The sequence below is a fragment of the Lampetra planeri genome, unplaced genomic scaffold (assembly GCF_965212315.1).
Source record: "Lampetra planeri unplaced genomic scaffold, kcLamPlan1.2.h2 scaffold_963, whole genome shotgun sequence".
Lineage (NCBI taxonomy): Eukaryota > Metazoa > Chordata > Hyperoartia > Petromyzontiformes > Petromyzontidae > Lampetra > Lampetra planeri.
Genome location: NW_027615785.1, coordinates 86 through 27,587, shown reverse-complemented (window position 1 = coordinate 27,587; position 27,502 = coordinate 86). Strand labels below are relative to the sequence as shown.

Sequence of the window (27,502 nt, the reverse complement as noted above, 5' to 3'; positions counted from 1 at the left end):
TAATCAGGCCTCAAGCTGTCTTGTCCCCCTTTCAGTCCAATTCAGAGTTCACGTCAGAACCAGGCAGATCCAGTGTCTGCAGACCATCTTCTTCAAGAACAGATCTGTGTGAAAGCATCAGAAACCCCATCACCCCATCGCTGGAATTACATATTTATGATTTACTTGAGGTTATTCTATGAACAGACTGTTTGTCTTTGTCGTGTGTTGTTTCCACATTGAGTAAATACGGTACTTTGACGCAGAGTCAGCCGTGATGTGTAGCAGCAAGAGGGTGTTTGTGGGCAGGTGAGGCTAACGGCTAATGGCTGCTCTCTCGTCTCTCCTCTGCAGTGTGTATGGCTGCCCACAGGCCAAGAAGAGGAAGAGTCTAGACAGACAAACCCTGGAAACGTCCCCCAAGAGGAGCACCTACCTAGATGACATGGACAACTCCACCATGGAGGAGTGCTACGAGACCGACGGAACAGAGGAGATGGACGATAGGGAGGAAGAGGAAGAGGACGGCACGGTGGAGGAGGAGGACGAGGGGGAGGTGGAGGAGGACGAGGTGCAAGGTTACATGGACTACACCGAGGAGCACATGGAGCATGAGGACGGAGAGGTGGAGAGGGCAGATGCAGAGGAAGAGGAGGATGACGAAGATGAAGAGGTTGAGCAAGAAGAGGAAGAGGAGGAAGAAGAGGAGAGGGTGGAGGAGGAGGAGGAGGAGGAGAAGCAGTGGCAGAGGTGGACTACGAAGAGGGGGAGGAGGAGGAGGAGGAGCAGGAGCAAGGTGAGACCCGTTGTACTGTGATTCACAGTAAATGAAGTAAATGTTTCCTTAAACAACACGACCGACTGTTGGTGAGTGACACGGACATCGGTGCTTCCTGTTTACGTCTGCGATGGGCTGAGTAAAGTCTGGGGCCAGTGGAACTGATGTTCAAACACTGATGCTGTTCTGCATTGGAAAGAGATGAAAGATGTGCAGGAACACACTGGAATTCCAGCATGTCTGTGATCGCTCATTCCTTTGATATTGTTTTGTTTCTGTTATTCATTCAATAATTCATTCACACATTGTATTTGTTTACTTCATATGTACCCGTTTCCCTTCCCCAGCTAAAATTGTCAATATCAGCTTGTTTCTTGTTGTTGTTGTTGTTGTTGTTGTTGTTGTTGTTTTAATTATGAGGAATTGATAGAAACTGATGGCAAAACCATGCGAGGCCTTCCTTTGCAATTATTAACCATTGAACTGTTTCACCTTTCTTTCCTTTTCATCATTAACAGAGCTTTGACAGGAGATATACTAAATACTAAAACTGGAGCCAAGATCAGTTTGTAAAAAAAGGCCACGAAGAACTGAATCTTCATTCATCGCGTCATGTCCCTGTTTAATTGTATTCGAGCCGTCGACCATTAACACACTTTCATCCTTCCCCTCCCATATGGACTCGTACAAAAACACCAAGTCTGGGGTTTAACAATCCCCTGCCTAGTGTTTTCTCCGGTACCCTGCCCAGCCCCCCACTCACCCTTTGACGTGCCCAACACCACATTTGGCAGGTTTCTCTCCAGCAGAGTCTGCTTTGCTCCCCGGCATCGCAATTGGACGTGACAGCGCCTTCAAGTCCAATTAACAGTGAAGCTCTGAGAGAAGAGTGTGTTAAGTGTGTTTGGCGCACAGCTCTACCCACCCAAAGTGTTGATGCGGCATCTCAACAGCCGTGCCTCTATTTTCTTGCAGACATGCATAAACATCTCCACTGACTGGTTCATTACAGCTCACAGGCGAGGCTTTAACACGGAGACTGTCGCCCTTCACCACCGCCTGTCAGCGCCCTCCTCCTGTGGGTCGTCGCTGAATGTGTTCGGATTCACCAGCCACAGAGCATCGCTCTCTCCTCCCGATGATTTCAAATCCTTCCCATCGTTGACCTCCATAATCAGAATGTTGTTTGCCTTACTGGAATTACCTGGGTCTGCAGCATTTATATGGGGAGTTAATCTTTCCATGTGCATCATTAGCATGTTTCACGTTTGCCCCCAGACAGCAGTTGTGTATGATCACTGCAGATTCCAACAGAGGGATTGTTGGAGCTCTGGGTGTTCCTGGTGGAATGTACATGTCTGTAGCTAATACCACTGCAATTCAAGGCGAGATGTCTCTCTGTTCCCTCCTCTAATCTGTTTCGCTTCCACATCCCTTTTGTGTACCTTGATTGCTGCTCTAATTGCTTCCCTGTGCCATGTGTCATACCGTCAAAAGTTAAACCGCTGGTGCAGGAGGTCCCTGTAAGAAGCTTTCCTCAGTCCAAATGGGTGCCTGGTCATTCGTGGCACTCTCTGTTCTCACACGAAGCACTAGTGTGTTGGAGTGGGGGCATGGGGCTGGTGTACATGTGCACAAAGGTTTTGTAAGTCCATAGCTTGTGTGTGTAGTTGTCAATATTCATATTTAGTGTTTGTTTATCTGTGTGAGATTGTGTTTTATATATGTCCTTTGTATTCAATGCTTAGCAAATACCTCGTTCATTTGTTCCCAGCCAGAGTGACGCACAGGACAAGCGGTGCTGCAGTTTGGGTGGGGGCGGGGGCACATGTGACGTCAGCTGTTTGGTAGCACGGTGCAGAAATGTGAAAAGTGCTCCAGGAGAGAGTGCTTGAAATTACTGACAGGAGAGGTTTGGTAACCTTTTGCAGCCCGTCAGCATCAATTAGGCAGTGAAACGAATTCTAAACATCTTGAACCGCACAAGCACACGTTCAAAAGCAGCTGACAGGGGCTCATTTTGTTGCAGGTGGAACACTACTTTTTTTTTTCAAGATATCATCTTCATCAGAAAGGAAAAAAAGGAAAAAATCTTTCTTTCTAACTGTTGAAACAATCTTTAGTAGTTTTGTCAGAATCTTCTTCACTTGAAATGTATTTTCTTTGTGTTTCTTTAGACCATAGACCAAAGTCCTGTGTTTCACTTCCTGTGCTGATTCACAATTCAGAACACAAGCTGCTGTTAAGACTCTCAAAGTAAATTATTAGGGGAAACAAAGAGTTCCTTATCCAATTTAGATGGACCAAGCCCAGAAATCTGATTTACCAGTAAAATAGAATGACAGAAATTGAATTAAAGATGTTTGTTCTTTCTTTCCAATAGAGGATGATTTGATGAGCAATGGCGAGGGACGCGAGGGCAATGGCGGAGGTGGCGGCAACAATGCCAAATGCGGCTTGGTGGCAGAGAAGGACGACAACAACAATGACGAATACGAGAACTATGATGAACTTGTGGCCAAGTCTTTGCTTAACCTGGGCAAGATCGCCGAAGATGCTGCCAACCGTGCCATGACGGAGTCGGAGATGAACAGCAACTCCTCTAACAGTGCCGAAGAAGAAGAGGAGGAGGAGGAGGAGGAGGAGGAGGAAGATGAGGAAGAAGAGGAGGAGGAGGAAGAGGAAGAGGAGGAGGAAGAGGAGGAAGAAGAGGAGGAAGAATTGGATGGGGATGAAACGCAGAGAGGGGACCTGAGTTTAGACGTCGACAGTGATGTGGTCAGGGAGACAGTGGACTCCCTCAAACTCCTGGCCCAAGGCCACGGCGCAGTGTTGTCGGACAATTTGGATGGGCGGGAGTATGAAGAGGGCATGGGCGAGAACGGGGGCAAGAGTGACGCCTCCCACAACAGTGGAACAGCACTCATTGGACAAGTTAAGACCATCAGTAATGGACAAATGGAAAACAGTGATGAAGAAGTGTGTCTAAGCAGTCTAGAGTGTGCCTACGGAACCAATGCTTCGACTTGGCTCGGAAATTAAGTGAAACAAAGTCAGCTGACAGAAATGGACCATCCCAGCAAAATCACTTCTCATGTGGGGACGCTAATCAACAGCCCCAACATCACAGCTATGGGGATTTCCAGCATCACCAGGAGGACAGACAGGCCCTCGATAGGAACTATTCCGACATGGACAATCTCATGAAGTTGGAGGAACAGCTGAGCCCACGCTCCAAGACCTTCTCAAGTTGTGCGCAGGGCGACCAGTATCACAACCGCCACCAGGACTTTGATGAGGATACAGCCTCCGTGACGTCAGACAGATCAGAGGAAGTGTTTGACATGACCAAGGGTAACCTGTCCTTACTGGAAAAGGCCATCGCGTTAGAGTCAGAAAGGGCCAGGGTGATGCGGGATAAAATGGCAGCAGAAGCCGCCAGAAGAGACGGCGTGAGGTATAACCATGAGGATCACGGCCCCCGCCATGCCTACAGCGTTGAACGTAAAGCCCGGCTTCCTGATGGTATGAAGAAGCTTTTCTACCACAAAGGTGAGTGGGTCAAACACGGACACAGTCACTGTGCCTGGACTGGAATTTTACATTTAACAAGCTCAGGTGAAGTGTTTGTGTGCCAGTGTTTGGCTTTCGACTTTATCAATCCTGAGCTGGAGACTAGACAGCCCACAAGTATTCTTGGAGCCTCACTATAACCCCCGGACAAGCTTTTTCAGCCAATTTGGAAATTCGCATCTCAGTAGCAGCGGGAGCGTCAGCAGCAGCTTATGTTGTTAAAATAGGCCGGCATGGAAACATCAGAGGGTAGGCTTGTCAGGCATAAGTAATGGCAATCTCACGGCCTGTTAGGACCGTACATTGCATCCCTGCAATGCAGCTCGGGGTAAAGCTGCCTATTTTTAAACCCATTTTGAATCACTTGAGGAAGGAAGGAGATCTGGTCCCATACAGACAGATTAATCCTGTGGGAGACATTATTTCATCATCACCTCACATTCTCAATGCACCCACAGAATGACGCGTGCTTGTATCGCTAATTATAAAGAATGCAGGATTGTGCTTCATCAGCGATGAATGCCTGTTTACCTCTAATGTAGCATCACAGTCAGGGTGGCATTCACATGGGTCCGACCGCACACACTCGTATTCATGTCCTCATCATTCCCCTCATTCAGATCTAGGTTAAATCATTTTCCCCCATCAGATTAGAGCAACAAATAAAAGCATGTTAAACCACAGCAGGTGATATCGCAGCTTAAATGCCACACAACTCACAGCAGGTATATTTTCTGGCATAAATGCAACACAAATGTGAATTTTGAGAGTTTTTAATGGCTCCGTGGCTCGCTACTGTCAGAGTCATGATGGCTGAGCCATATCTTTCCTCAGGTGTAGACAGCATCAGATACTTGTTGACCACACTTCCTGTGTGTGATTCAGAAAACAGAGCATGGAAGAGTGAGGTGGCTTGTGAAGGGAGGGGCTTTAGGAGTCTAAGAGAAGCATGAGGTAGTTGAAAATTGAAGCGCATCAGAATGACTGATAACAAACGACAGGCCAACTGCCTGCACATTAATTATCCAGAGATGGTATGATTATGGCGGCCATTTTCTATGCAAAGTGCAGACCGTCTCCAGCCACAATCAATATCCCCTTCTTTCTAATATGCCTTCCACTTGGCTGACTCCACTCCCTGCAGTGGAAGTGTGGTGTCGTGTGTGTATGTGCACATGTGCATGAGGGAGCTTAGAACTCCTTTCAGTATTCTGTCCATTTGTTTATTAATGATGAAGAAGCCATTACTGAAGCCACCTTCACTTACAAACCGAGTTCTTTATCAACAGGAAGAGATAGCAGCCACAGAGGACAACGAGGAGCTCTCTTTCTGACCAGTGTGACTTGAACATACAATTCAGTTAACTTTTAAATGTACGAGTTGGAGTGCTGTGAGCCCCATCTTAACCCCTCCTCATCACCTTTGTTCTTTGTTCACATTCTCTGGCTGATTTTGGTTTGTCAGAAGATGCCTCAGTTTGAGCGGCGATAACACACTGGATCAGTCTGTATATGAAATAAATAACATTAAATATCATTAGATATAATTGCATACTTCTATGAGAGCAGCTGTAAGGAGAATTCTCGTCTGTTTGCTAGCTGCGGTGTCATTGTTATAAAACAATACTGGTCGGCACATTTTGGCATTGCTCCTTTTTTGTATCTGAGTCTATCTGATCTGGGCCTGGAAACACAGGAGCCCATCACAAGAATCCCATCTGCTGTGAATGTGTGTGTATGTGTGTGTCATGTGAAAACAAAGAGTCAATCTCATGACGAGTGTTGTGATAAATTCTTAATCAAATCTGAACTACAAGATAAAGTCGTTTTGGAGATCTTGGAATCTTCAGTTTAATGACGGCAAACAAACTTCATTATCAAAAGATCTGTCAACCAGCCCATCCTTGTCAAATCAGCACCAGCAATAAATTATACAAGTATGAAAAAGCAGCTTGTTTAAAAATGAAAATCAAATGAGTGCATGTGAATGCTATTTCTGTTTTTCTCTATCAAGCTTTAATATATATTTGGTTGAATGGTTATAGTCCCTATTCCGTCAACTGCCCTGAGGACATGACTTTCAAAGGCCTTCTCCTTCGCCTGTACCCCAAACACCATTTTCTCTAAGAGGCCTTGTACAATTTACCCAGTAAAAGGAAAACAAACGTGTTTCAACTGTCAACCATGACTGCAGTTGAATTCATAATCATTATTGTGAATCTTACAGGATATCATCCATACCTCACACAAAGAGGGAGGTATGGATACAAAATATTTTTATCAGTGTAGAAACATTGGTTATCGTACCAAAGGAGGTCTTGTTTTCTTCTTCTTCTTTGAGGGGGGGGGTCAGCTGTTTACATGGGCCTTCTCTCTCTGACTCAAACTCAAAGAAGAGCTGGTGTTTTGGCTTTTTATGCCATTGATTATACAGTTGACTACAGTGTCAAAAGTGACATCAGTGTCTGTAGTGAATGTAAAGACACCATTGTGAATCACTTGTTCAGTTATTTATGTCGGCAATAAGTCATTCCTGGACACAAGGTTTGGTTTGGAGAAGACCCACACGCCCACTTTCAGAACACAAGTCTTTAAATGGTCTTCTTGGTGCATGTTTGTGTGTCTGTGTCCTTGATTGGAACGATGAATGACAAAGGTTCCCGCTCACACACGTTTCACAGTTAGCTTAGCCACCGTTTGCTAGCCCGTTGTTAGCTAGCCTGAGCCTGCGATAGCCACCTAGCCTGTGGTAAGGTCAGCTCCTCACAAATACAGTTATTGAGCAGAGAATAACTTTTTGTTCGCTCACAGCCAGAGTTATAATTTTGCTTGGGTGCATTTCCTTTTCAAAATCTGATTTATGCTCTTGCATTCATGTGTTTTATGTGCTTGAAATCTCTCAGAAATGTGTCACAATAAGTCTCAGAGCGCTCACGGTGAGCAGCTGTACCACTGAACGGTCTGCTCTCATAGAGCGCCGAGCAATCACACCACTGTATCCATAGCAACCCCCAAATCAAGAAGAGCAAGACTTCAGTTACTTGGCACGTTGGATTAGAAATTGTTTCAATGGCGATGAAAAGCAGCCGCAGTGACTCTATTGACACAGCTATGATGTCATAAAAGGGGTTGATCCTAATGATCACTTCCGCTCTGAGCAGATCATCCTGAGCAGAAGAGAGAAACCTGTACTTGTATTTTTTTCTCTGACCGTACTGTCTGGTGGACTTATAACACTCTGAAGTGTAGTCACAATCAAGCAGGGAACCTGGACGAGTGCTTTAGTTACTTTTGTATTATTGTTGACAAGATATTAACTCCGGGCCCCTCTTCACCTCCCAAGTCCTCTCACACAAAACAGCTGATAAGAACAAAAGGTTTTGCTCTGTTGGGTCTTCATGTTCTTCTCTCAACCTGGCAGGCCCATTCGTGCCTTGGCCAAGCACCTTGAGCCTATGCACATGTTCCTCCCATCCTCCCTGTGAAATTAGATTCTTGGTCTTCATCTCGTCCTCTCTCAACTTGGGTTCAGACTGTGTTTGACGTTTTAAGAAAGAAGCATATGAAACGGTGTGACAAGCCCCTTTTTAACCTTCCAGATGCTTCACGCGCAGACAAGAAGGAGAGTCGGTGTCCGACGCCGGGCTGTGACGGCACAGGTCATGTGACGGGCTTGTACCCCCACCATCGGAGCCTGTCTGGCTGTCCGCACAAAGACAGGGTGCCACCAGAAAGTAAGCGTGGTGCTTCTGTCCTTGACGCAGCTGCATGTGTCCTGGGTTCACTGGCTCGTCCTGTGTGTTTCTGTCGTGGTTCTCTCAGCATGCGGTCCTGGGAGGGATGCGAATGGTCCCAGCTGTGCATCTCTTGTGAGCCTTTGCATGAGGTTGTAGTTTTGCCTGCAGATTGGTGAGGAGCACTGATCGGTGGGATGGTCGGCAGCTGTCGGTGATTTGCCTGAGTGCATGAAAATCTCTCCTCCACCACGCTGATCGGTGGTGATGGAGAGCCCATCCCGTCCTCTGTTGTTGGTTCCTTTCACACAGCATGATTCATCCACGGCTCACGATGGGACGGAAGGGAATGTCTTTGTGTTTCATTCATTTGTGCTTTCATGTTACTTGCGTCTTAATCTTGAAAAATCGCGAGACCTTGACACTGCTTCCCCAGCCACACATGATTCACGTATTTGTTTTCTCTGCTCATTTAATTTCTTGTGAAAGAAAAGGCGGCATCATATCTCAGAGCCATGGATTGACTGAAGTAGAAATAAACCTTTGAGTGAATAGTCAGTTTTCCCTTTTGAAACTTGACCCAACTGTTAACCTCAGTTTGAAAAGGGAGTTATGTTCTGCGATCAAAATAAAAGAGGGTTTTAATAACAGCAGAGAAATTAGTCATCGTTATTTGACGGCTTGTAAAGGCCAGCAGCAGCAAATACATGCATATGTGACAAAAGGGTCCCTCACCTGAGGTGCACTGCTCTCCTACGATTGTTACATAATTAGGAAAACTTGATCTTGGCCAGTTTCAAAAGCCCCAGAATGGAATTAGGAACAGGGATGAATTGATTGTCACAAGAGATGTTTTCATTGGTTGGTAAATGATACCTTCAGTACTGCAGAGGATCTTTGAAACCACAGAGTCCTCCTCTTGACTGTGAGTCATTCCTCAAACATCAGATACCTCCATGTGACGCACGCGCACACACACACACACACACACACACTCATTACAAGTCTACCTGCTTTACATAGCAGACATTAGTTAGCCAGCTGGGGACGTCTGTCGATATGTAATAAATAATGAGATGCAGATTCCTCACGTCACCAGATGAGTGTGTGTCACACAAGTTGACTGCCTGCGGGCCAGATTCAGCTCTGGTCACATGTCTTTCTCCTATTAACACATTTGCTGTGCTGAATAGATTATGTTTTATTAATGCAGTGGTTTCTTTTAATTGGGAAATCACATGGTGCAGCCAGACAGTTCCCTGGGAAATGTGAAAAATGACGATTAAATTATCTGAAATGCATAAATTTTTATACCTATTTGCTTTTTTTCTTGTAAAAAATTAAAATATTGAATCGTCTTTTTTCTGTAATGTAATTTACCTGTTTTAAACATACACCTCCTTTTCCTTTCATCGCCAAACTTGCAGTCGTCACACTAAACCCTGTCTGCTGCTTTAATTTGCTGCCCTATATGTGTCTGTGCAGAGGGCAGGACAAACCCTGGAAATGCATAATGTATCGGCTTGTGGCATGTTGAGGTGTCAGGCTTTGTCCAATTATCTGCACCGAAACACCAATTAGTATGTGGAGGAAGGAGGATGATGAGGGGTTAAAGTTTAAGGGGGTGATAATGATGAAGCTGATGCCAATGGGGTTTGGCCCCGCGTGCCACCGGGTGTCGAGGACTATCCTTCCCTGCACCCCTGCACCCCTGCACCCCTGCCCGCGGTGCTCTGACGGCTCATCTCAGACATCCATAGATCATTAATCTAATTGGCTGGTTGCCGAGGGGATCGGGGACAGTTATGGAGTGTTTTAATGGTAAATGGCATTGAAGACCATGCTGTCCACCCTAACAACGTTCCACAGATAACAAAGCACACTCCAACACACCACCACCGATTTCAAGGCTTGTGTTTTTTTGCATGATCGTTGGCTGTTGCTTGCTTCACTCTGTACACACCAAAAAACCTCCGTCCGTTTCTGTGTCTTTCTGGCATTGTCCCGTTGAAGTCAATGGCATCTTTTTATTCATGACTATGTCTGTTCCATGAATACTAATTTGAAGGGCTGGGATAAGTGGAAGCAATATGGTGGGAAACCTTGCCTGACCTTTCAAACTAGTGTTCATTAGAATGAAGGAGGGGTCATCTGGGTCCGTGCGGGCTCATTTCTTAATGATGTTTATAATGCCAAGCTCACACACTAATGCAGCTCATGCGTGATTGTAGGGGGCTCCTAACCTTCCCTGTCTTTCACTCCTATCTCCTGTCGTGTGAAGTTGTGGCTATGTATGAGAATGTTCTTAAGTGTCCTACGCCTGGCTGCACGGGACGTGGCCATGTCAATAGCAACAGAAACTCCCACAGAAGGTAAGTGACAGCCTGCCTATGTGAAACTGGCACTGTCAATGTCATGTCCTCCTTTTTTGTAAACGTGAGGATTCCCCCCCCCCCCCCCCCCCCCCCCCCCCCCCCCCACCCCCCCCCCCTTCCCCAGAGTTCCCATGTGCATGATTTTGTTTCCATTCTTCCATTTTTTTAACCTCATCTTTTTGTCAGCTTCCTATACTTTTTTGTGGATAAATCTTGTTAAACACTGTTGGCAAGATGGAAATAAACGAAAAAGTTCAGTCCAATCCAATTTTTTAGCTGCGGCTGGGTAAAATGCAGCTTCATGGCGTCAGTCATACATCAGCCACTGGCGAAAAATGGCACCTATCAGGTGCAGCTTTGGAGGGAGAAACTGAAATAGCAGGGCCTTGAGCCAGCACTGTCAGATGGGGCGAGGTGACGGTGAAAGAGGAGTGTCACCTACAGCAGATGCTCAGGGAGCAGGGTATAGCAGCAGCCATTAGCACCTTTCTGCTGCTCAGCCGGGGTGACAGGAAAGGTGCTGACCCCAGAGGACCAGAATGGATCCATGCTGAGCCCAGTGACACATGTGCAGCAAAAGAGTAGCACATATATGAACATGCTCCTTCGGTTTGACGAGACAGAGCTGATGTAACGTACCCTGTCCGGTCTAGTCTTATCCCTCCACAGGTAGGTGTGTGTGTGTGTGTGTGTGTGTGTGTATGTGTGTGTGTATCTTTCTGGCTCCAGCTCATGTCAAACATCTTTGGTGTGAAGCCGGAACAATTGGGTTGAAGGAGAACAACACAAACTTGGTTAACTTTTGGTCAGTAGGTTGTCAGGACATTTTGCAGCGTTACGTTCTACTCCACACTGCTAATCCCAGGTGTGTGTGTGTGTGTGTGTGTGTGTGTGTGTGTGCCTTGTCGTCCTATGTTTGAAGGAAGTAAGATACACATACAAATGCCAGTGTCTCCACATGGGGATTTCTGTTCTGAGAATCATTACAAGCAGCTCAGCCAGAAGTATGCAAGCTGCTGCATATGTGACATGTAGAAACATCCCTCCTGAGGACGCCGATGCAGTGAATTCCAGTCACAAAGGTTTTAGAATGGGGAGACACTGGCATTGATCAGCTGACTGTTTCCAGCCTGCCAAGCTCCATTTTGCAGCATGTGCATTCCATCAAGCGTTTCCACCTTTTAAAAAGTGTTTCAGATGTAAGTCCCAGCCCTCCTCTGAAATGTCTCTATCATTTCAGCCTGTCAGGATGTCCCATCGCTGCAGCCGAGAAGCTGGCCAAAGTGCAAGAGAAACACCAGAGCTGCGACGGCTCCAAGCCCAACCAGGCCTCTGACCGAGTCTTAAGGTAGTATTCTCATCAAGGATATCAGGAAACCATAACACGTGTCTGTAGTTCCCGTCTAACTGTGATATCCACAGTGATTCCTGTTGTTACGGTGGAGAGAGCTCAGCGTCAGTTTGTTTCCAGTCTCACGTTGACGCTGCTGCAGTCAGTCATGTTGGGATGCTTTGTTCTCGTTCCCGCTGCATTTCATTACGCCATTGTGATTTTAAGTTTCTGTTTTATCATTATGTTTTCTTGTTCCCTGCAAATACTCCCAAGAGACGGCATGTCCCTGTCCTCATTACTGAAGACAAATCGCTTTATTAGATTTTAACACAACTGACTTTATCTTTTGTATGAGAGATTGTTTGATAGACGTGAAACTGCAGCGATGAAACATCACAAGTAATTGCACGTTTCATATTCATATCTAAACTCAACAGCAGAAGAACTTACACGTCATCTCTTGCTGGTGTTAGATGGAGGGGATAAAAGCAGAGTACACAAGTGACGCAGAGACACGCAGAAATTCCATTTATTCTTTTTATCTGCACATGCAACAGATATTGCTGCTCTTTCTTCTCTCTCTTCTCTGTGGCTTTTCCAGACATTTCTTCCATTTCTTTTTCCTGTTTTGTTTTTTCTGGGGGGTGGAGTTTTTCCTCAACCTGAGTAAGGATGTAAGGATGTGACCGTAGGTGTAAGGTCACGGGGGGTCTAAGGAAAGAGGGGACAAGGACAGAACGTGTCTCAGTGATTTTGTGTCGACAAAAACATCAAAAACATCAAACTGAAGTCAACTGTGAAACGTCCTCCCCGATAACACGGCCCTTCATCCATCAGTATCACCCTCCATGTTCTAACCCTGAAGTCGTAGCATCTGCCTACATTTTCAACCCTAAATTCTCCCTCCCTCATTCCCTGGGCAGTTTTGAAGCGCCTCAGTCCAACTTCCACCCCCTCGTCATTTATTTTCCAGGCCAATGTGCTTTGTCAAACAACTGGACTATCCACAGTATGGTGACAAGAACAATGTTTTCCACCAGCACGCCACGCTCCAACCTGGCCAAGGAGCTGGAGAAGTACTCCAAGACCCAGCTTTGACTTCAGCGCTTTTGAGGGGGGGTAACCACAAGTGTACGGGAAACGGGCCATCGCACCCAAAGTTCACGGACAGAGAGACACCTCCCCCCAAAGGATACGATGGTACAATCCTTTAGTTGTTGCTCTTCTTTCTGTGTTGTTTTATTTCGTTTTCAATTCATCTCTCAAACGTCTTTATTTCAATATAATTCACAATCTTTTTGAATGTAATTTACTTACATTTTGTCCTGAAGCGGTTTGTTTGCTTAATTAATTAATCTACATTATTCCATGTTTATTCCTACTTCTCGTTAGATTAGAACGTGACAACGTAGTGACACGTGTTTGATGGGGCCGGTGTGGTTTGTTTGCATCAATCATTCCATGTGTCCTGCAGCCAAACGCTACTGCAAGAACTCCAGCTCGGCCAGCAGCACCACCAGCACCTATGCCCCCAGCAGCAGCAGCAGCAGCCTGAGCTGTGGAGGTGGGGAGGAGGGGGGTGTGGGAGGAGGGGGGGGGCAGCAGCGCCAGCAGCACCTGCAGCAAGAGCAGCTTCGACTACAGCCACGACATGGAGGCTGCACACATGGCGGCCACGGCCATCCCTCAACCTGTCCACGCGGTGCCGGGAGATGCCCCACGGCATGGGGGGGAAGCCTCAGGATCTGTGTTCGCAGGTAGGGGGGGTAGAATGCACTCACCATGCATTCAGATGAAAATCTACAGCCGTAACCAAGTTAACCAGGTTAACACAGTCCCGTCTCAGCGTTATCTGATCTGACACCGCAGACGCTCCTGACAGGTCGCTGCCCCTCTGTGCCACAGGCCCGACTTCATTCAGCCTCCTGCTGTAGGCACAGAAATCATCTCCGTCCTTCCTTCTCCATACTGGCAGCGAACACTGACAGAGAGGGAGACTTCACAGACACACACACACACACACACACACACACACACTTTCAAATCAAGCATCCAGGACTACGTCTTACACTCAGAGCTCAGCAAGACAGTTTTTTATTTTTCCATCCGGGGATCAGATAGGAGCAGGACGAAGCGTGGTTTGACACGGCGGTGAGCCCAGTGTGTCATTTCAGAGGAGATAAGGTGACGGTGTTCATGTATTATCGGTGCCGAGATGCTGAGCTGGAAAATGGGGGCCAGAGAGGAGGAGCGCGCGGCAGACGACCTAATGCTGGCTTAATGGTAATGTTGACAGCAGAGACTGTGATAGAAGTGAAAATAAAGAAGGTGAGCGATGGAAGCAGCTGCAGTGGGAGGTTTCTACATGTCAAAGAGCAGGAGGATTCAGGATTCAGCACACAGGAAGTAGTTCACGATAAGAGGGGAGAGAAGAGGAAGGGAGGGGGAAACCCAGAAATGTGCACTGGATGAATGTGGAACAGAGAAAACTCGGCGGGAACAAGCGGCGGAAGCGGTCGGGACTTCCCTTCCGTCCCAAAACATCTCTGTCGGTCGGCCGTCCTGCTCAGAGGCGATGGGAAGGATCGGAGACAGGAGACTTCAGAGGGCTTTTTTTCCTCCTCTTCACCCTCTTTCATCTCAGCTCGTGGCACACTCTGTTCCCCTCTGTGTCGGAATGAACACACTCACACACACACACACACACACACACATCTCACCTCATTGTCTTTGCAGCCCTCTCGAACTGGCCTCGTCCTTTGAAAGTCTTGTCGTAAGAATCACCAGAATCACAATAATTCATCCTTCAACACTTTAATAAACCATCACATGCTGAAACTGTTGACCTGGAAAGTTACATTCACCAAAGGACCATGGACACACACACACACACACACACACACACACACAGGAAGTTGGGGTGAGCAGTGAGCAATCTCTTCTCCCACGTTACTTCAGGCGGCATTTTGTAGCTTCTGACAATTTACACATCCCTCTTCACCTGCTGGACAATGGTGATGATGTAATGGCTGACTAACTGTAGACTGGAGTTGTTGCTTTGTTGATGAAAGAAGGAAGATTTCAGGAACACATGTTCACCACTTCATTCCCCAGATGTTTCTTTGGGTTAGAATCAGCATCAAACCTGGAGAGATGAAGAGGCAGAAGAAGACTTGTTTCCAGGGAGACTCATGTTGAATGTGGTGAACATGAACGCAGGCACACACACACACACACACACACCACACCTAAGCAGGGAGCTGACACTGGGGTGTCAGTGCCTTGAACGAGGACACCTGTCAGCTCGGTTCCATCCCGTCTCTGCTGTTCCTGGAAATGATGTGACGACCTTGTGGTCCAAAGTCATCACTCCGCTCACACCAGCTGCCTGATGGAAACACTGAGCAGCTCTCAGGAGCCTGTGTGGGTGACAAGGCCAACGAGGGAGACAGACAATGCTGCTGGTTGTACTCTCAGAAGTTGAATGTGTGCAATATTTTGTTGAAGCATTGCCATGGCAACAAAGGGCGCTTCTTAGAGGAGTTTCCTCACAGCCTCACATCTCATCCTCATTAACTGATATGATGGGGTGGGTCATGTCAATTGCATTTTGATGTGCAACGTGACTGCTGACGAGGAGGGGGCCCGTCTGCTCCGCACACGGACGAGGGACGCGATGAGTCATGGCCACACACAATGAGCCTCGGCGTCTCCCACGTTTGCTTCCATTCACAGCACCGTGCTTCACTCTGTGTCCCTCTCTTTCATTCAAGCTCCTCCCAAAGCGACAATAACCCTCTGTAGCTCCGGGTGCCTCTTGGACAACAACATCAACAGTCTCTGTAGTTTAGCACCCCACTCTGTCTGTTTTGCATGATTTCCCAGCTGTCGTATACGCTTTTTATTATTCATCGTGAGACATTTTCCACCCCTGAATAATTGCATCTCGGCTGCCTAATGACAACGCAGTCCTCCCCTCCTTTTTTGATTTTGTTCCAGTCCTCAGCTCAGCTCCAGTTTGTGCAGCGTTCATGCTGAGCTCCTCCCAGTGAATTTGAGTCAGTGTGCATCACAGAGGTTTTGGCTTTAGACACCAGAGAATCCACCCCTAGGGACACTGTCAGCTGGAATCAGCATAAGAACGAGCTCGCCGAGTCATGGAAGGGAGCAGAGGGAGTGAGGTGAGGATGAGGAGATAAATGAGAGCAAGGACACCGACGTGCACATGCCTGTGAAAACATCCTTCCTGAGGGGCTCACACTTGTGTCAGATATCGATTTTAAAAATGTCAAACCGTCATTTCACACTGCAGCATCACTGTATCCGTCCTTGGGGGGGGTTTGTAGTTTATAAGCCCTCGCTGCTTACGCCACCCCATAACCCCCAGCCACTGACCCCTGTGATGTCCACCTCACATTAGACTCACGACACAAAGTCAAATACACACACACACACGCTTCTGACTGCACAGAACGCAGGACACACCCCACCGTGGGATGGAAGGAAAGAGAGAGACGGGAAACAGGGGGCTCACAGAGGGATGTACTCGTCCTTGAGCGCCGCTGACCCTCTTTTGGGCCTGAGTGTAATCACGACATTCCGACTTCACACCACAAGTTTCTCTCTCATGTGTCATCTTAGTACAGAAATATCCAGAATGGAATTGGGAATCTTGTTTCAGAAATTTCCACTGCACAAGGGATCTTTGTGGGAACAGAACACGACCGATCCCAGGACGGTGAAACCCAGCGCATGTTGTTCTGTTTCTGATCCGACAGCATGAATGTTTGACTGCTATTTAATCCGAAACTCTCTCTCTTTTATCCCCTTTCTCTCATCCCCCGCCTCCCTATGTTCTGTGCATCCTTTTGCTCCTCACCATACCTCCACACCTGATCCACACATGCGCCAACACCACATCCACATACATCTTCCCAGAGTCCCAGCCCTAGATGTTGATGAGAACGGTACATTGGACCTGAGTATGAGCAAGCGTCTGTGCAGCGGTGGAGGGGGACTCGGTGCTCACTCCCTCTAGAGCCCATGTCCCCCAGAGGCAAGCAGCCCTGGCTGGGCTCCCGCTGCTACGGCATGGGGGACACTGCCGACTGCTGGGACCTGCCTGTAGACTACACCAAGATGAAACACATAGACCAAGATGAGAAAGAGGTAAAAGGACAAATGAATGAAGCTCGATGTTTCACGGTAAATCATGGAGAACTTTATTTACAATGTTGGTCATTTCGTACTTTGAAGCTTCACCTCGTTCAGATTTTGCCACTGACATTCAAATTAACCACATGAGGCTCAACAGAAATAAAACGCGGATGAATAGTGTATCAGACAGTTTGTGGAAGCTGTCGGACTGTACAGTTGGTCTGTTTCTGCTCTCCCCCCAAACGATTCCCCTCCCAAGCAACTGATTCTGCATCAGCGGCGTCAAACCTTGCATCGCTGCCTGATTGTCTTTGGGGTTTCTTACCACCTCTTGTCTGACTCACTCACTGCTATATTTGGAAGCATTAGAAAGTCAATATCAGGGATTTCGGAGCAAAATCTAATGAGTTTGCATGTTAATTGATGTTAGCATCACAATGCATAGAGGGATGTGCTGTGTTTGTGTCACGCGCCCCTACCTGCCGCCTCTCTGTTTTTACATTTCGCTCTTCTCCAAAATGAATTATGCAAAGTAGCACCTTGGGGAGAGAATCGGAATAGCTCTTCTCATCAAAGAACTGCTGGAAATCAATGCACCGCTGCTGGGTGCATCCGTCGGTCTGCACACAGGAGTGTGCACGTCTAGTTCATGCATTGGTGTGTAAGGTGTGGTCTGTGTGTGGCTATTTCTCTTTTGGGAGCGTGTGTGTGTGTGTGTGTGTGTGTGTGTTCCATCCCTAGCCCTACTTTTGTTCGGCATGTATGCATGCATCGTTCTGCTTCCTGTCTGCCTCTCAGCCGGTGCTTCCTCTAATTGGGAGAAGCTCGCTGGCTGACCCAGTATCACACACTCAGACAGCTTGAGCGCTGGATGCTTTGTGCCCTATCTGGACCTGACTTTTTATGGGCATTACTGTACATACACTGCGGGCACAGAAGAAAGGAAAGAGGATTTGCATCCACAGCCTTTGTGCCCTGGCTGCACACACTGCAGACGAAGCACAGCCCCCACTTTCACAGCCAAGAAGCGGTCAGCTGCTACACCACATTGCCATCTAGTGGATGACTGCTGCACTTCAAGCCCGACATCCAGCTCCCTCATTTGTTAGGAACTCTGCCCCAGTTAAGGCAAGAGAGAGAGAGGAGAGAGAGAGAGAGAGAGAGAGAGAGAATGGTACTTGTGGTTCACAGGAAGACAAATCTTCTCTGGACAAACCCATTGAAGAGTCTGCACACCAGACATGTTGGGCTCAGCAGTCAACCACTGTGTGTGCATACGGGCATGTCGACCTTGATACGATAACACATGTGTAACCATCTTCCTCTCTCTGCCCCCCATCCAGCCCGATGACCTGGATCCTTTCCACGACCTGCTGGAGGACCGCTCATACCTACTCGACTGATGTCAACATGCCCAGTCCCAAGCCCAAGTACGGCCAGTGCAAGGAGAGTAAGAAGGACCTGATAACGTAAGAGCCCCTCCTCCCTCTCCCCTCGTGTCTGCCGTCGGCCTTGCACCCCCCCCCCCCACACCCTCACATTTGTTCGCCTCATCCTGATTCACCTCCAGCTATCCCTCAGAGCCCCCCCCCCAATCCCTGTGCTTGCTATCTGCCTTTATTTCATTTCCATTATCTCAGGTGTAGTAATGCATCTTCTTCAAACACCAGTAACGTGTACGACATCAGATGTAGCTGATAACAACCACAACGATGATCGTAGACAGTGAAGCTAAACTGGAAACAATGAAAACAAACTAAATTCACAAATCCCCTTTTCTGTAGTTGTCACATTTCCTTCTCCTTCCCTTTGGGCTTATAAATCTGTCTATTTCTTCGGTGACAGATGTCCCACACCGGGGTGTGATGGAAGTGGTTCCACTTGACGAGCAATTTCGCCTCACATCGAAGGTGTGACTTACCTTTTCTCCCCTCCTGGTGGATTCTATTTCCCTTTATTGTTTATCAGCTTACCTCAAATACGCTGTCAAAAGTCCAGGCAGAATGACCCCCCCCCCCCCTCTCTTTTTCAGCCCCTTGACTGATAGCGAGTTGACGTCCTGAAACCCTGAAATATGATTTCCGATTCAGTTCATGCTCATTTGATGTAAACCCTGACGTTGGCGGTGTCCCACTGGGGGCGTTGTGTTAAGCCCTCCCGTCAAGCTGCTGCGGGTCGTCTTGACCCTTCCCACAGCGCAATGCAGAGCAAGAAGCAGCGGAGCACAGTGCTCCATGTAAAATGGTCTTCAAGAGCCGAATGTGATCAGTCTAAGACGCTGACGTGACCTCGAGTTCATGAGCTCTCTTTGAAAACACACGCACATCAGTGCAGTGAAACACAGAAAACTCAGAGGTCGGATCACATTCACATGTCCTAAACTTCCTGCACTTGCATCATGGCTGTGTGTGTGTGTGTGTGTGTGTGTGTGTGACTGTCATCTTTTTGTTACTAATGTTCTCTCCCTATATCTCCTCCAGTCTCTCAGGTTGTCCTTTAGCTGATAAAAGCATTCGAAGTATGCTGGCCAACAACGCGCAGGAGCTCAAGTAAGACATGGGACGAGTCTCCCATTTCACTTTGATTTTGTGTGTCTGTGTCATCAGCGTCCTGCCAACATGGAGCCAACTGCTCTGTATTGTCTGCATGTGTATTTCGCAGCTGTTGTCTGTCGGTGTTCACAGACTTTCTCATGTTCCCCAGAAGAAAACAAACTCTTAGGATCTTCTGCAAATCTCTCAGCCCAACAAAATGGAGTATAATTTATGTTCACTACCTTCCCCATCCGCAGGTACCCACAATGACATGTGTGACTATGTTGTGGTCCACGGCGTCATATATTCTATGAAATAAAACATCGTAAAATTGGATGGAAGAGCCTGAAAATTGTCCTAAAAGGTCTTTTAATATGAGTCAGCTCAGGGGTCCTTGATGTGAAAAGGTTTGAGAGCCGCTGCTGGAACACACTGATCCGGCTGCATGGCAAATAAGAACATGGAACATTTGGATCTTCTACTAGAAGCCTACACATCTATCAAAGCAGAGACAGCCATACATTTCCCCAGCCAGGCCTTCAGTCGTACTAGTAGTAGTTAATACACCTCAAGAACTCCTTTATGGATCTAGAAAACATGTCATCATCAGAAACTGTTCCATCACATTTAGATAACTCATGTAGCCCAGAATAAATGTCTTCACTGAAGAAACAAACCCAGAGTTCATACAACACACATAAAAAACTTCAACAAGAACCTCGTAAACCTGCAACATGTCAGAAAACAGCAGCGTCCTCACACCTGATCATCGTCATTATTGTCCTCGTAGAGATTATCTGTGTGTTTTATGTCCATCAACACGTCCTTCTCTAGGACAAAGTCTGTCATATGTTTCTTCTCCTTCTCTCCTTGTGGATCCTGTTTCCCCGTACACCTGGTCTCTCAGCTGTAGATCCACTCTCGTCTTCCCCCCAAAAGTTTTGAAAAGATCCAAACATACACACGGACTCAGAGCGGACGTCTGCAAGGCTCCTGTGTGCAAACCGCAACACAAGACATTAAACCGACACGTAAAGATTGTGGGACATGTGGGGTCACAGGGAAATGTCACAGGGAACTACTACGTGTCAGTCAACTCCACCATGGAAGCTCTGACGACTGAGGACCCTCCTCACAGACGCTGGAGTCTTTTCTGGATTGTCACATTGCTGCCCCGACGTTTCTGAACAAAGTCCAGTTTTTCTTGTAAAGTCCGTCTTGAAAATGTCTTGTGTGGTGACAAAACATGAAATCAATTCAACTATATTTTTTGTTTGTTCAACTCCAACAGATGTCGTTTACTAGCTCTGGTTTACACCGTCTAGGACCGTCCAATCAAAGGCTGTGAATATGATGATGTCACCGTACACCTGCTAGAGGGTCTTGGGGTCATCAACTCACAACCTGATTGGTTAAAACAACAGTCGACACTTCTTCTGTGCTACAGGGTCATGAACTGACTGTGAAGACCTCCAGGAAGATTTCTTTGACCAGCAACAACTGATGGTGAAATGTGATTGGACGAGTAGATTTAGTTGAAAAATACACGTTTGGAAGAAGAACAAACCAGGAGAAGAGTTATGAAAGGAAAGGAACAGAGCATTAGGAATGATTTAATACGTATTCATGAAATTATAATGAACAGGAGTCTGTTATTCAGATATGTTTGACGGCCGACCACGAACCAAAGGGAGAAAAGTCTTTTAACAAACCTGAATGAACAAGAAACAAATGGAATGGGGGGAAAAAGATTAAAAGTTGAATATCAGACTAGACCATCAATATTACATCAAGTATTGTTTGGCATTGACAGCAAAAAGATTCACTTCCCTCATGAAACGTCGTAAACTTGTGTGTAGATTTCTACATTAAAGCCTTCCTACATAAAAACACTAAACACCATCCTCCAAAATCTATGAATTTCCAGCAGGTGTGGATTTCATTAGTAGCCACAACAAGATCGGAGCTACTGAAATAGTGATTGAAGGCGAAGATGCGCTCATTCCAGTCTACGAACCGTTTACACACACAACTGGTTCAGCTTCACGTTTCATGAACGAGACCCAGTGACTATCACCTGGAAGATTCTAGACCCTGAGCCCGTCCTTGTGTTCTTCTGCCCCAGGTGCCCGACACCAGGGTGCGATGGTTCGGGACATATCACTGGGAAACTACGCTTCGCACAGAAGGTAGAGTACAGGACACATCCTGCACCCGAAAATACCTGAACCAGTTCATCCTGTCTGCAAAATGTGTGAACTTCTTCCTCAGTCACACACACACACACACACACCACACACACACACATCTCTGTAACACTGTCATTTATCTGCAGTCTCTCAGGGTGTCCACGGGCCAGGAAAAGTGGGATAAAGATCGTCCACAGTAAAGAGAACAAGGAGGACCAAGAGCCCATCAGGTACAGACGCCGATCATCAGTCAGCTGCCACCTGTGTCTCACCTCCAGCCACCAGCACTCCTCACGTTTTACACAAGAATCAGGACCTAGTATTTCCCAGAAAATGTTCTGAATGTAAAAAGCTGCTGGAATGACGGCAATATTTTCCTATGAACGCTCTTTGACATGCACTGAAGCATGCAGGGGTTCACTTCTTCAGGGTGTGAGTGTTTTTCACCCAAATAAAAAGGTTCAAGTTAAAGTTCAAAAGTGCAGGGCCGGAACAATTTGGAGAGGTATGATTGCAGTCTCTGCTGGGCTCCTGGGGACAGGTGGGCTGCAGAGAGAGATTGATTGGAGTCGACCTGAATCCCACAATGGCGTTCTACGGTCTGAAGCCTGCAGCGGAATTGATTTTTTGCGGTGGTGCAGAGCACAAACAGCACACTTTTGATCTCGTCATTTTGTTGGACGCTGAGGACATTTTACCACAAGTATCACTCACATGATCGTGACGTATGGGACGTGGACGTATGTCTAAAAGAAAGAATTGTATTCACCGATTACATGGATGTTGAGAGGCAAATGAAGGCGTGAGACGGTGGAGAGGGAGCAGATGATTCCGGAAGGAGACGGATTATGAAACAGCAGCTGAATGGAAGTATGCTCTGGCATTTTCAAAAGGAACCCCCGGCTATGAAGACTAGTAGTTCTTAAAAAGATACATGTTAGTATCACTTTGTGTTCATGCTGATGTTAATGTGTTTGTGTGTTTGTTGTAACGTCTTTATGTCTTTGTTTTTATCACATTTTTAAATACAGTTCAACTCGTAGATCGCCATTGTTGTTTATGTCACAATGCACTCTGGGTAGTGATGTCATATGGTTGCTCAGTACCTCAGCACTCTGCTGTGATCTGTTCAGTGACATAAACCTGTCCTCTGTTCAGCCTTTTCAATTTGAACCAGAGTGAAACATTATGAGGAGGACAACACTGAAAAGACAAGACGAGATGAGGACAGAGTGGGGACAAAGCGGTGGTGTATGTGCAGCGACTGTGTCTCCATGCCAACCGATTGTTGTCAAGTGCTCCGATTTTTGTCTGTTGTCTGTTCAAGCTATTGTGTGATAAAACGTATTCCAGTGTCCAATAATTTCAGTGATTATTAGCATCCAGGAGTGGGTTGTTTGCTCAGGAGAGCGTCCGGTGTCTCTTGTCTTTGGTGCTTTTAACACATTTCCCCTCACTTCCTGAGGACGTTTAGACTCTTTATGTGGGAAAACTGACGGCAAAGTGTCTTTGTTTATACCCAGACGTGTGGAGAACACCAGCAGCGGGTCTTTGGGAAGTTGTGCCCGTCCACAGACATCTTCCCACTCCTTTCTCCTCTTGTCAGTAGGAAAGTGGTGTCAGCTCACATTACTCCCCCTTGTTCCCTTTTGACTGGAAATTTACATCCAACATCACAGTGTGACATTGTAATTATGATTTCTTCTTAAGTGTTCACAGGTAAACAATCACTAGCGTCAATATCTATTTCTACCAAGTACAACCACTATACAGTACGTCATCACCCATGGTGCATTGTGTGAGGAAAGTATGGCGCCCTACGCGAGGTCAGAATATGTATGTTCTGTATGTATACATATTGTAGATTTTTAAAGCAAAGGCAATATTTTATGTTTCCAACAAAATATTTTAGGAGCAGAGAACAATTGTGGCTTATTACGTCCTTCAAGATCTTAATAGTCAGAGTTCCTTTTAAAACATTTATCAGTAGATAATGATCATAGATTTGTTTTTTAACACACCCCTCATTGTGCTACAAGTTTAACAGCACAGAAGAGTAAAGATTAATTGTGGGATGGGAGTATATGTGCTAACGAGGGCGACACGGTGATGCAGTGGTCAGCACTGTTGCCTCATAGCAAAAAGATGGCTTCCTGTCCTGGGCTCTTTCTACGTGGACTTTTCATTCTCTGCCCGTGTCTTTGTGGGTTCTCTCCGGGTTCTCCGTCTTCCTCCCACTTCCAAAAAGCATTGCTGAGGTTAATTGGTCTCTCTAAATTGTCCGTGAGTGTGAGTGGTTGTCTGATAAGCCGGGGACTCGTCCGCGTACCCCCCCATCTACCTGTTGGGATCTTTTAAAAAACTTAGATACATATGTATAAAAACAACAAACATTAACTCAGCAGCCATTTACTGTGCATGAAGAGGATGAAATGGTAAATAAATGGCAAGATACAAGAGGATAAAGTTCTTTTAATGGGTTTCAAATAGTGCACGGAATCATGTTTCTGACAAAACGGTCACAATGTCTCCATCTCCTCCATTCCAAGTGGTTTACGTGTTCATGTCACAGGAAAAAAAAGTACCCTTGCAGCAGTTTGATGCAGCCGGCGCTGTGACATCAACACCATGTGGAAGAGGTGCTGAATTGTAATGGAAAAGAAAAAAAAATCTAAAAGCTGTAGGACAGGTGGGCCTGGAGGGCCGATGTGGACACCCCAGGTGGAGTGGAAATGCACCATCAGAGGTGGAGAGGTGGGGCAGTTTCATCGGAGTTGGAAGAGCTTTCATGGCAGTTTTCTGTGACGTGTTCATTCTAAATCATTCTAACAAAATACTGTTGATACTTTTAAAATATATAAACAAAAGAAAGACAAATAAGAGAAGAATTCCAATGGACTATAACTTCAAAACAATGAGATTAGAAATGACATAGTAAATGAATGCGTTTTTCATTTCTACCTGAATGGCACTCAAAGCGCCCCCCACTCACATAGATTCTGGGCTCAGTTTCTCCCCAGTGGACATGGTTGAGCCAGACATTTACACCAAACAACATCTGAAGTCTTTGCTTTAACCAGAGGGGACAGTTTTATTTCAAATATATTACCTTCCTGGATCTGTCTCTTATCACCTCTTCACAAAATCTGCAGACGTCTGCTGGCCCAAGGGACAGAAAACATTCACCTTCTGGAGGCGATCCAGATCTGGGTGTGGACAGAAAAATCCTTTTAATTTGTGGTATTCTTTCATGTACATGCACAGTGCAATCTTCACATTCTGACACCTTGAAACAGGGGGTGTCAGACTCCAGTCACCGAGGGACGCTATCCAGCAGGTTTTCGGTGTCACCCGGCTCCTACAGGCCTGATTCAAATCAGCAGCTCGTTACCAGGCCTCAGCACAGAGACTGATTCAGGTGAGGGGGGAGCAGAGTGACATCTAAAACCCGCAGGACAGCGACCCTCGAGGACGGGAGTCTGACACCGGTGCCTTAAAACACGCGAGTGTCAGTAGCGTTCATGGGCTTTAGCTCAATGATAGCATGACCCCCACGTCTCCACCACTCAGTCCACCACCAGCACCCAGTCCAGTGTGACCACAGACACATGACACACCAATGTGACACAATATAAAGTGTCGAGTCATTCCATGTGGGTCTGCAGCAGCTGAACACTGATCTTGAACCCGGCAGAGCGCTGTGCTCTCTGAGGCTGCATCGTCTAAAACATCTGCTGGCTGTGTTCTCGTGTTCTCAGCAAACCATTTCCAGTTATTCTGCAGCTGCAGCATCTGCATGAACAGAAAGTTTGTCAGCTGTGTGTCGACTGCATCAAAGACTAAGAGATATGAGACATATACGTATAATATATATGTGCCTCTGGGGGTGAAGTCGTGTGTTAGATCAAATCTAAAGCATCACTAGGGATCCAGTTGGTCCCCGTCCTCAAGCAGCATGGTGGGAAGCTGGAACATTTAAGGCTTCCAGAGTTGTTTAAAGTTCTCCTCAGAGGACAATGAAAGGTGCAGTCATACGAGAGGCTGCACAGAATGAAAACACATTTCTAGAGCAGCATTTTCTACCTCTGTATGAGTAATGATCCAAAGTCATTCACACAGAAAAAAAGAGAATAAAAAAGGATCCCCTGATGAATTAATAAACAGCCTGAGAAACAGTCAAAAGACTTTTGTCAGGAAAAATATGAGAAACTAGGAGATGAAAATACATTCAATACATTCAAATACACATTTGATTGAATTTGCGTGCAGCAGCTCCGGAAGTATCTGGGAATGGAGGGAAGGGTCAGACTGGATGGGGAAACTGTGAAACCCTCCAAATAAAATTAAAGCCACTTTAACAACAGAACTGAATTTATCACCCTATGTGATAATATCTAGATCTGACCACCTGGTAACTTGGGTTTGGTCGAGTTTTCCGTTGTTGGGTTAAAGGTGTACAGATACTGTATCCAACAACACCCCTGGATGTCAAATAATGATAAACTATTGTTTATCTTACTGCTCAACTGATTTTTAAACATGTTAAATATCCCCGAGCATCCTTGTAATGTTGTCTACGTGAAGTAGAACCGAGCCTGAGAGCTGAGTGGGTAAATCCACTTTGGGAGGTGTCACATTTGGAATAATTGACTGTTTGTTGCGTCTGATTAGCAGTGACGTGGGACTCGGCTGACACGTGGACGACTTTAGAACGAGGATCGTGTCTTGGTTGGTAGAGAGGGAAAGCTTCCATGCAGCATACATTACTCGTTACGTTACAGGTCACTCTTTGTACTCAGGAAGTCGCCCCACTATGACAGTCGGACAGTGTCCTCCTATCGTGCAAATGTCCTCTGACCATGTGCAACTCTTTACCCCCCCAGGTGTCCGGTCCCAGGCTGTGACGGTCAGGGACATGTGACAGGGAAGTACGCGTCTCACAGGAGTGCATCAGGATGCCCCATTGCAGCCAAGAGACAAAAAGACGGGTACCTGAATGGCATTCAGTTTACATGGAAGGTCTGGCAAGACGGAGGGGATGACGTGTCCCACGCCGGGCTGCGACGGCTCGGGTCACGTCAGTGGCAGCTTCCTGACACACCGAAGGTGGGTCTCAACAAGGGTGCCTGGGTTACAGCTGACAGCTGGTGGTTGCAACCCCCCCCCCCCCCCCCCCAACTCACCCCTCCGTTTCAGGGTGGGTCAGAGAACTGTGGTGCATGTATATGTGATCAAACCTCAATCCAGCACCAGCAAGAACACAGTCCTCTCACATACAAACCATCCAGAACAGCTCTGGATTTATCTCTGCTGGTGTATTTCTCCCCCTGTGAAGAAACAGCAGCGTGTGAGTGTGAGCTGGGGGCTCGTGTGTGCTCCAGTCCATGGAAACAAGGCCTCCCCTCACCCCCGTTCTTGTTGTTTCCTCCAGTCTGTCGGGTTGTCCACGTGCCACCTCCGCTATGAGGAAAGCCCGGCTCTCCGGAGTGGAAATGTTAACAATGAAGCAGCAACGTGCCAGCAACGGTAACCACCCACTGACACCACTCACACAGTGAATCCAGTCCGGTGTGTGTGTCTGTGTGTGTGTGTGTGTGTGTGTGTGTGTGTGTGTGAGGGAGGTAGAATGTATATCAAAGAGCAGGAACTCTCAATGCAGTCTTCGTCTTGACTTCAGGGAATTTCATTGGTTCATGGTTCACTGTCGAGATCATACTGGAATTCTTCTGTGAGATACTTCAATAGCTACTACAGTACTACTCCTACTACTGCCAAACCTACCACTGGACTAAAATGATTATTTTGTCCAGGTCAAACCCCTTACCTAGCTACATTTAAAACTTCAGTTAA

The 27,502-nt window shown here is 46.7% G+C and overlaps 1 protein-coding gene across 1 annotated transcript; it reads left to right on the top strand.

Annotated features, from left to right (window-relative positions):
- Positions 1 to 304: 304 nt before the first annotated feature.
- LOC144742286 (myelin transcription factor 1-like protein) lies at positions 305 to 27,178 on the top strand (the record flags this gene model as incomplete). The annotated part of the gene is given in 20 exon segments (XM_078624756.1): positions 305 to 775; positions 3,143 to 3,757; positions 3,760 to 4,309; positions 7,930 to 8,064; positions 10,346 to 10,436; positions 11,680 to 11,787; positions 12,746 to 12,803; positions 12,805 to 12,868; positions 13,247 to 13,356; positions 13,358 to 13,456; positions 13,458 to 13,529; positions 18,273 to 18,326; positions 18,328 to 18,398; positions 19,410 to 19,478; positions 21,589 to 21,628; positions 21,630 to 21,652; positions 21,799 to 21,882; positions 26,536 to 26,671; positions 26,673 to 26,758; positions 27,084 to 27,178. Coding segments are annotated over 20 exon segments (3,031 nt in total), but the record flags the coding sequence as incomplete, so codon positions are not given.
- Positions 27,179 to 27,502: the final 324 nt, after the last annotated feature.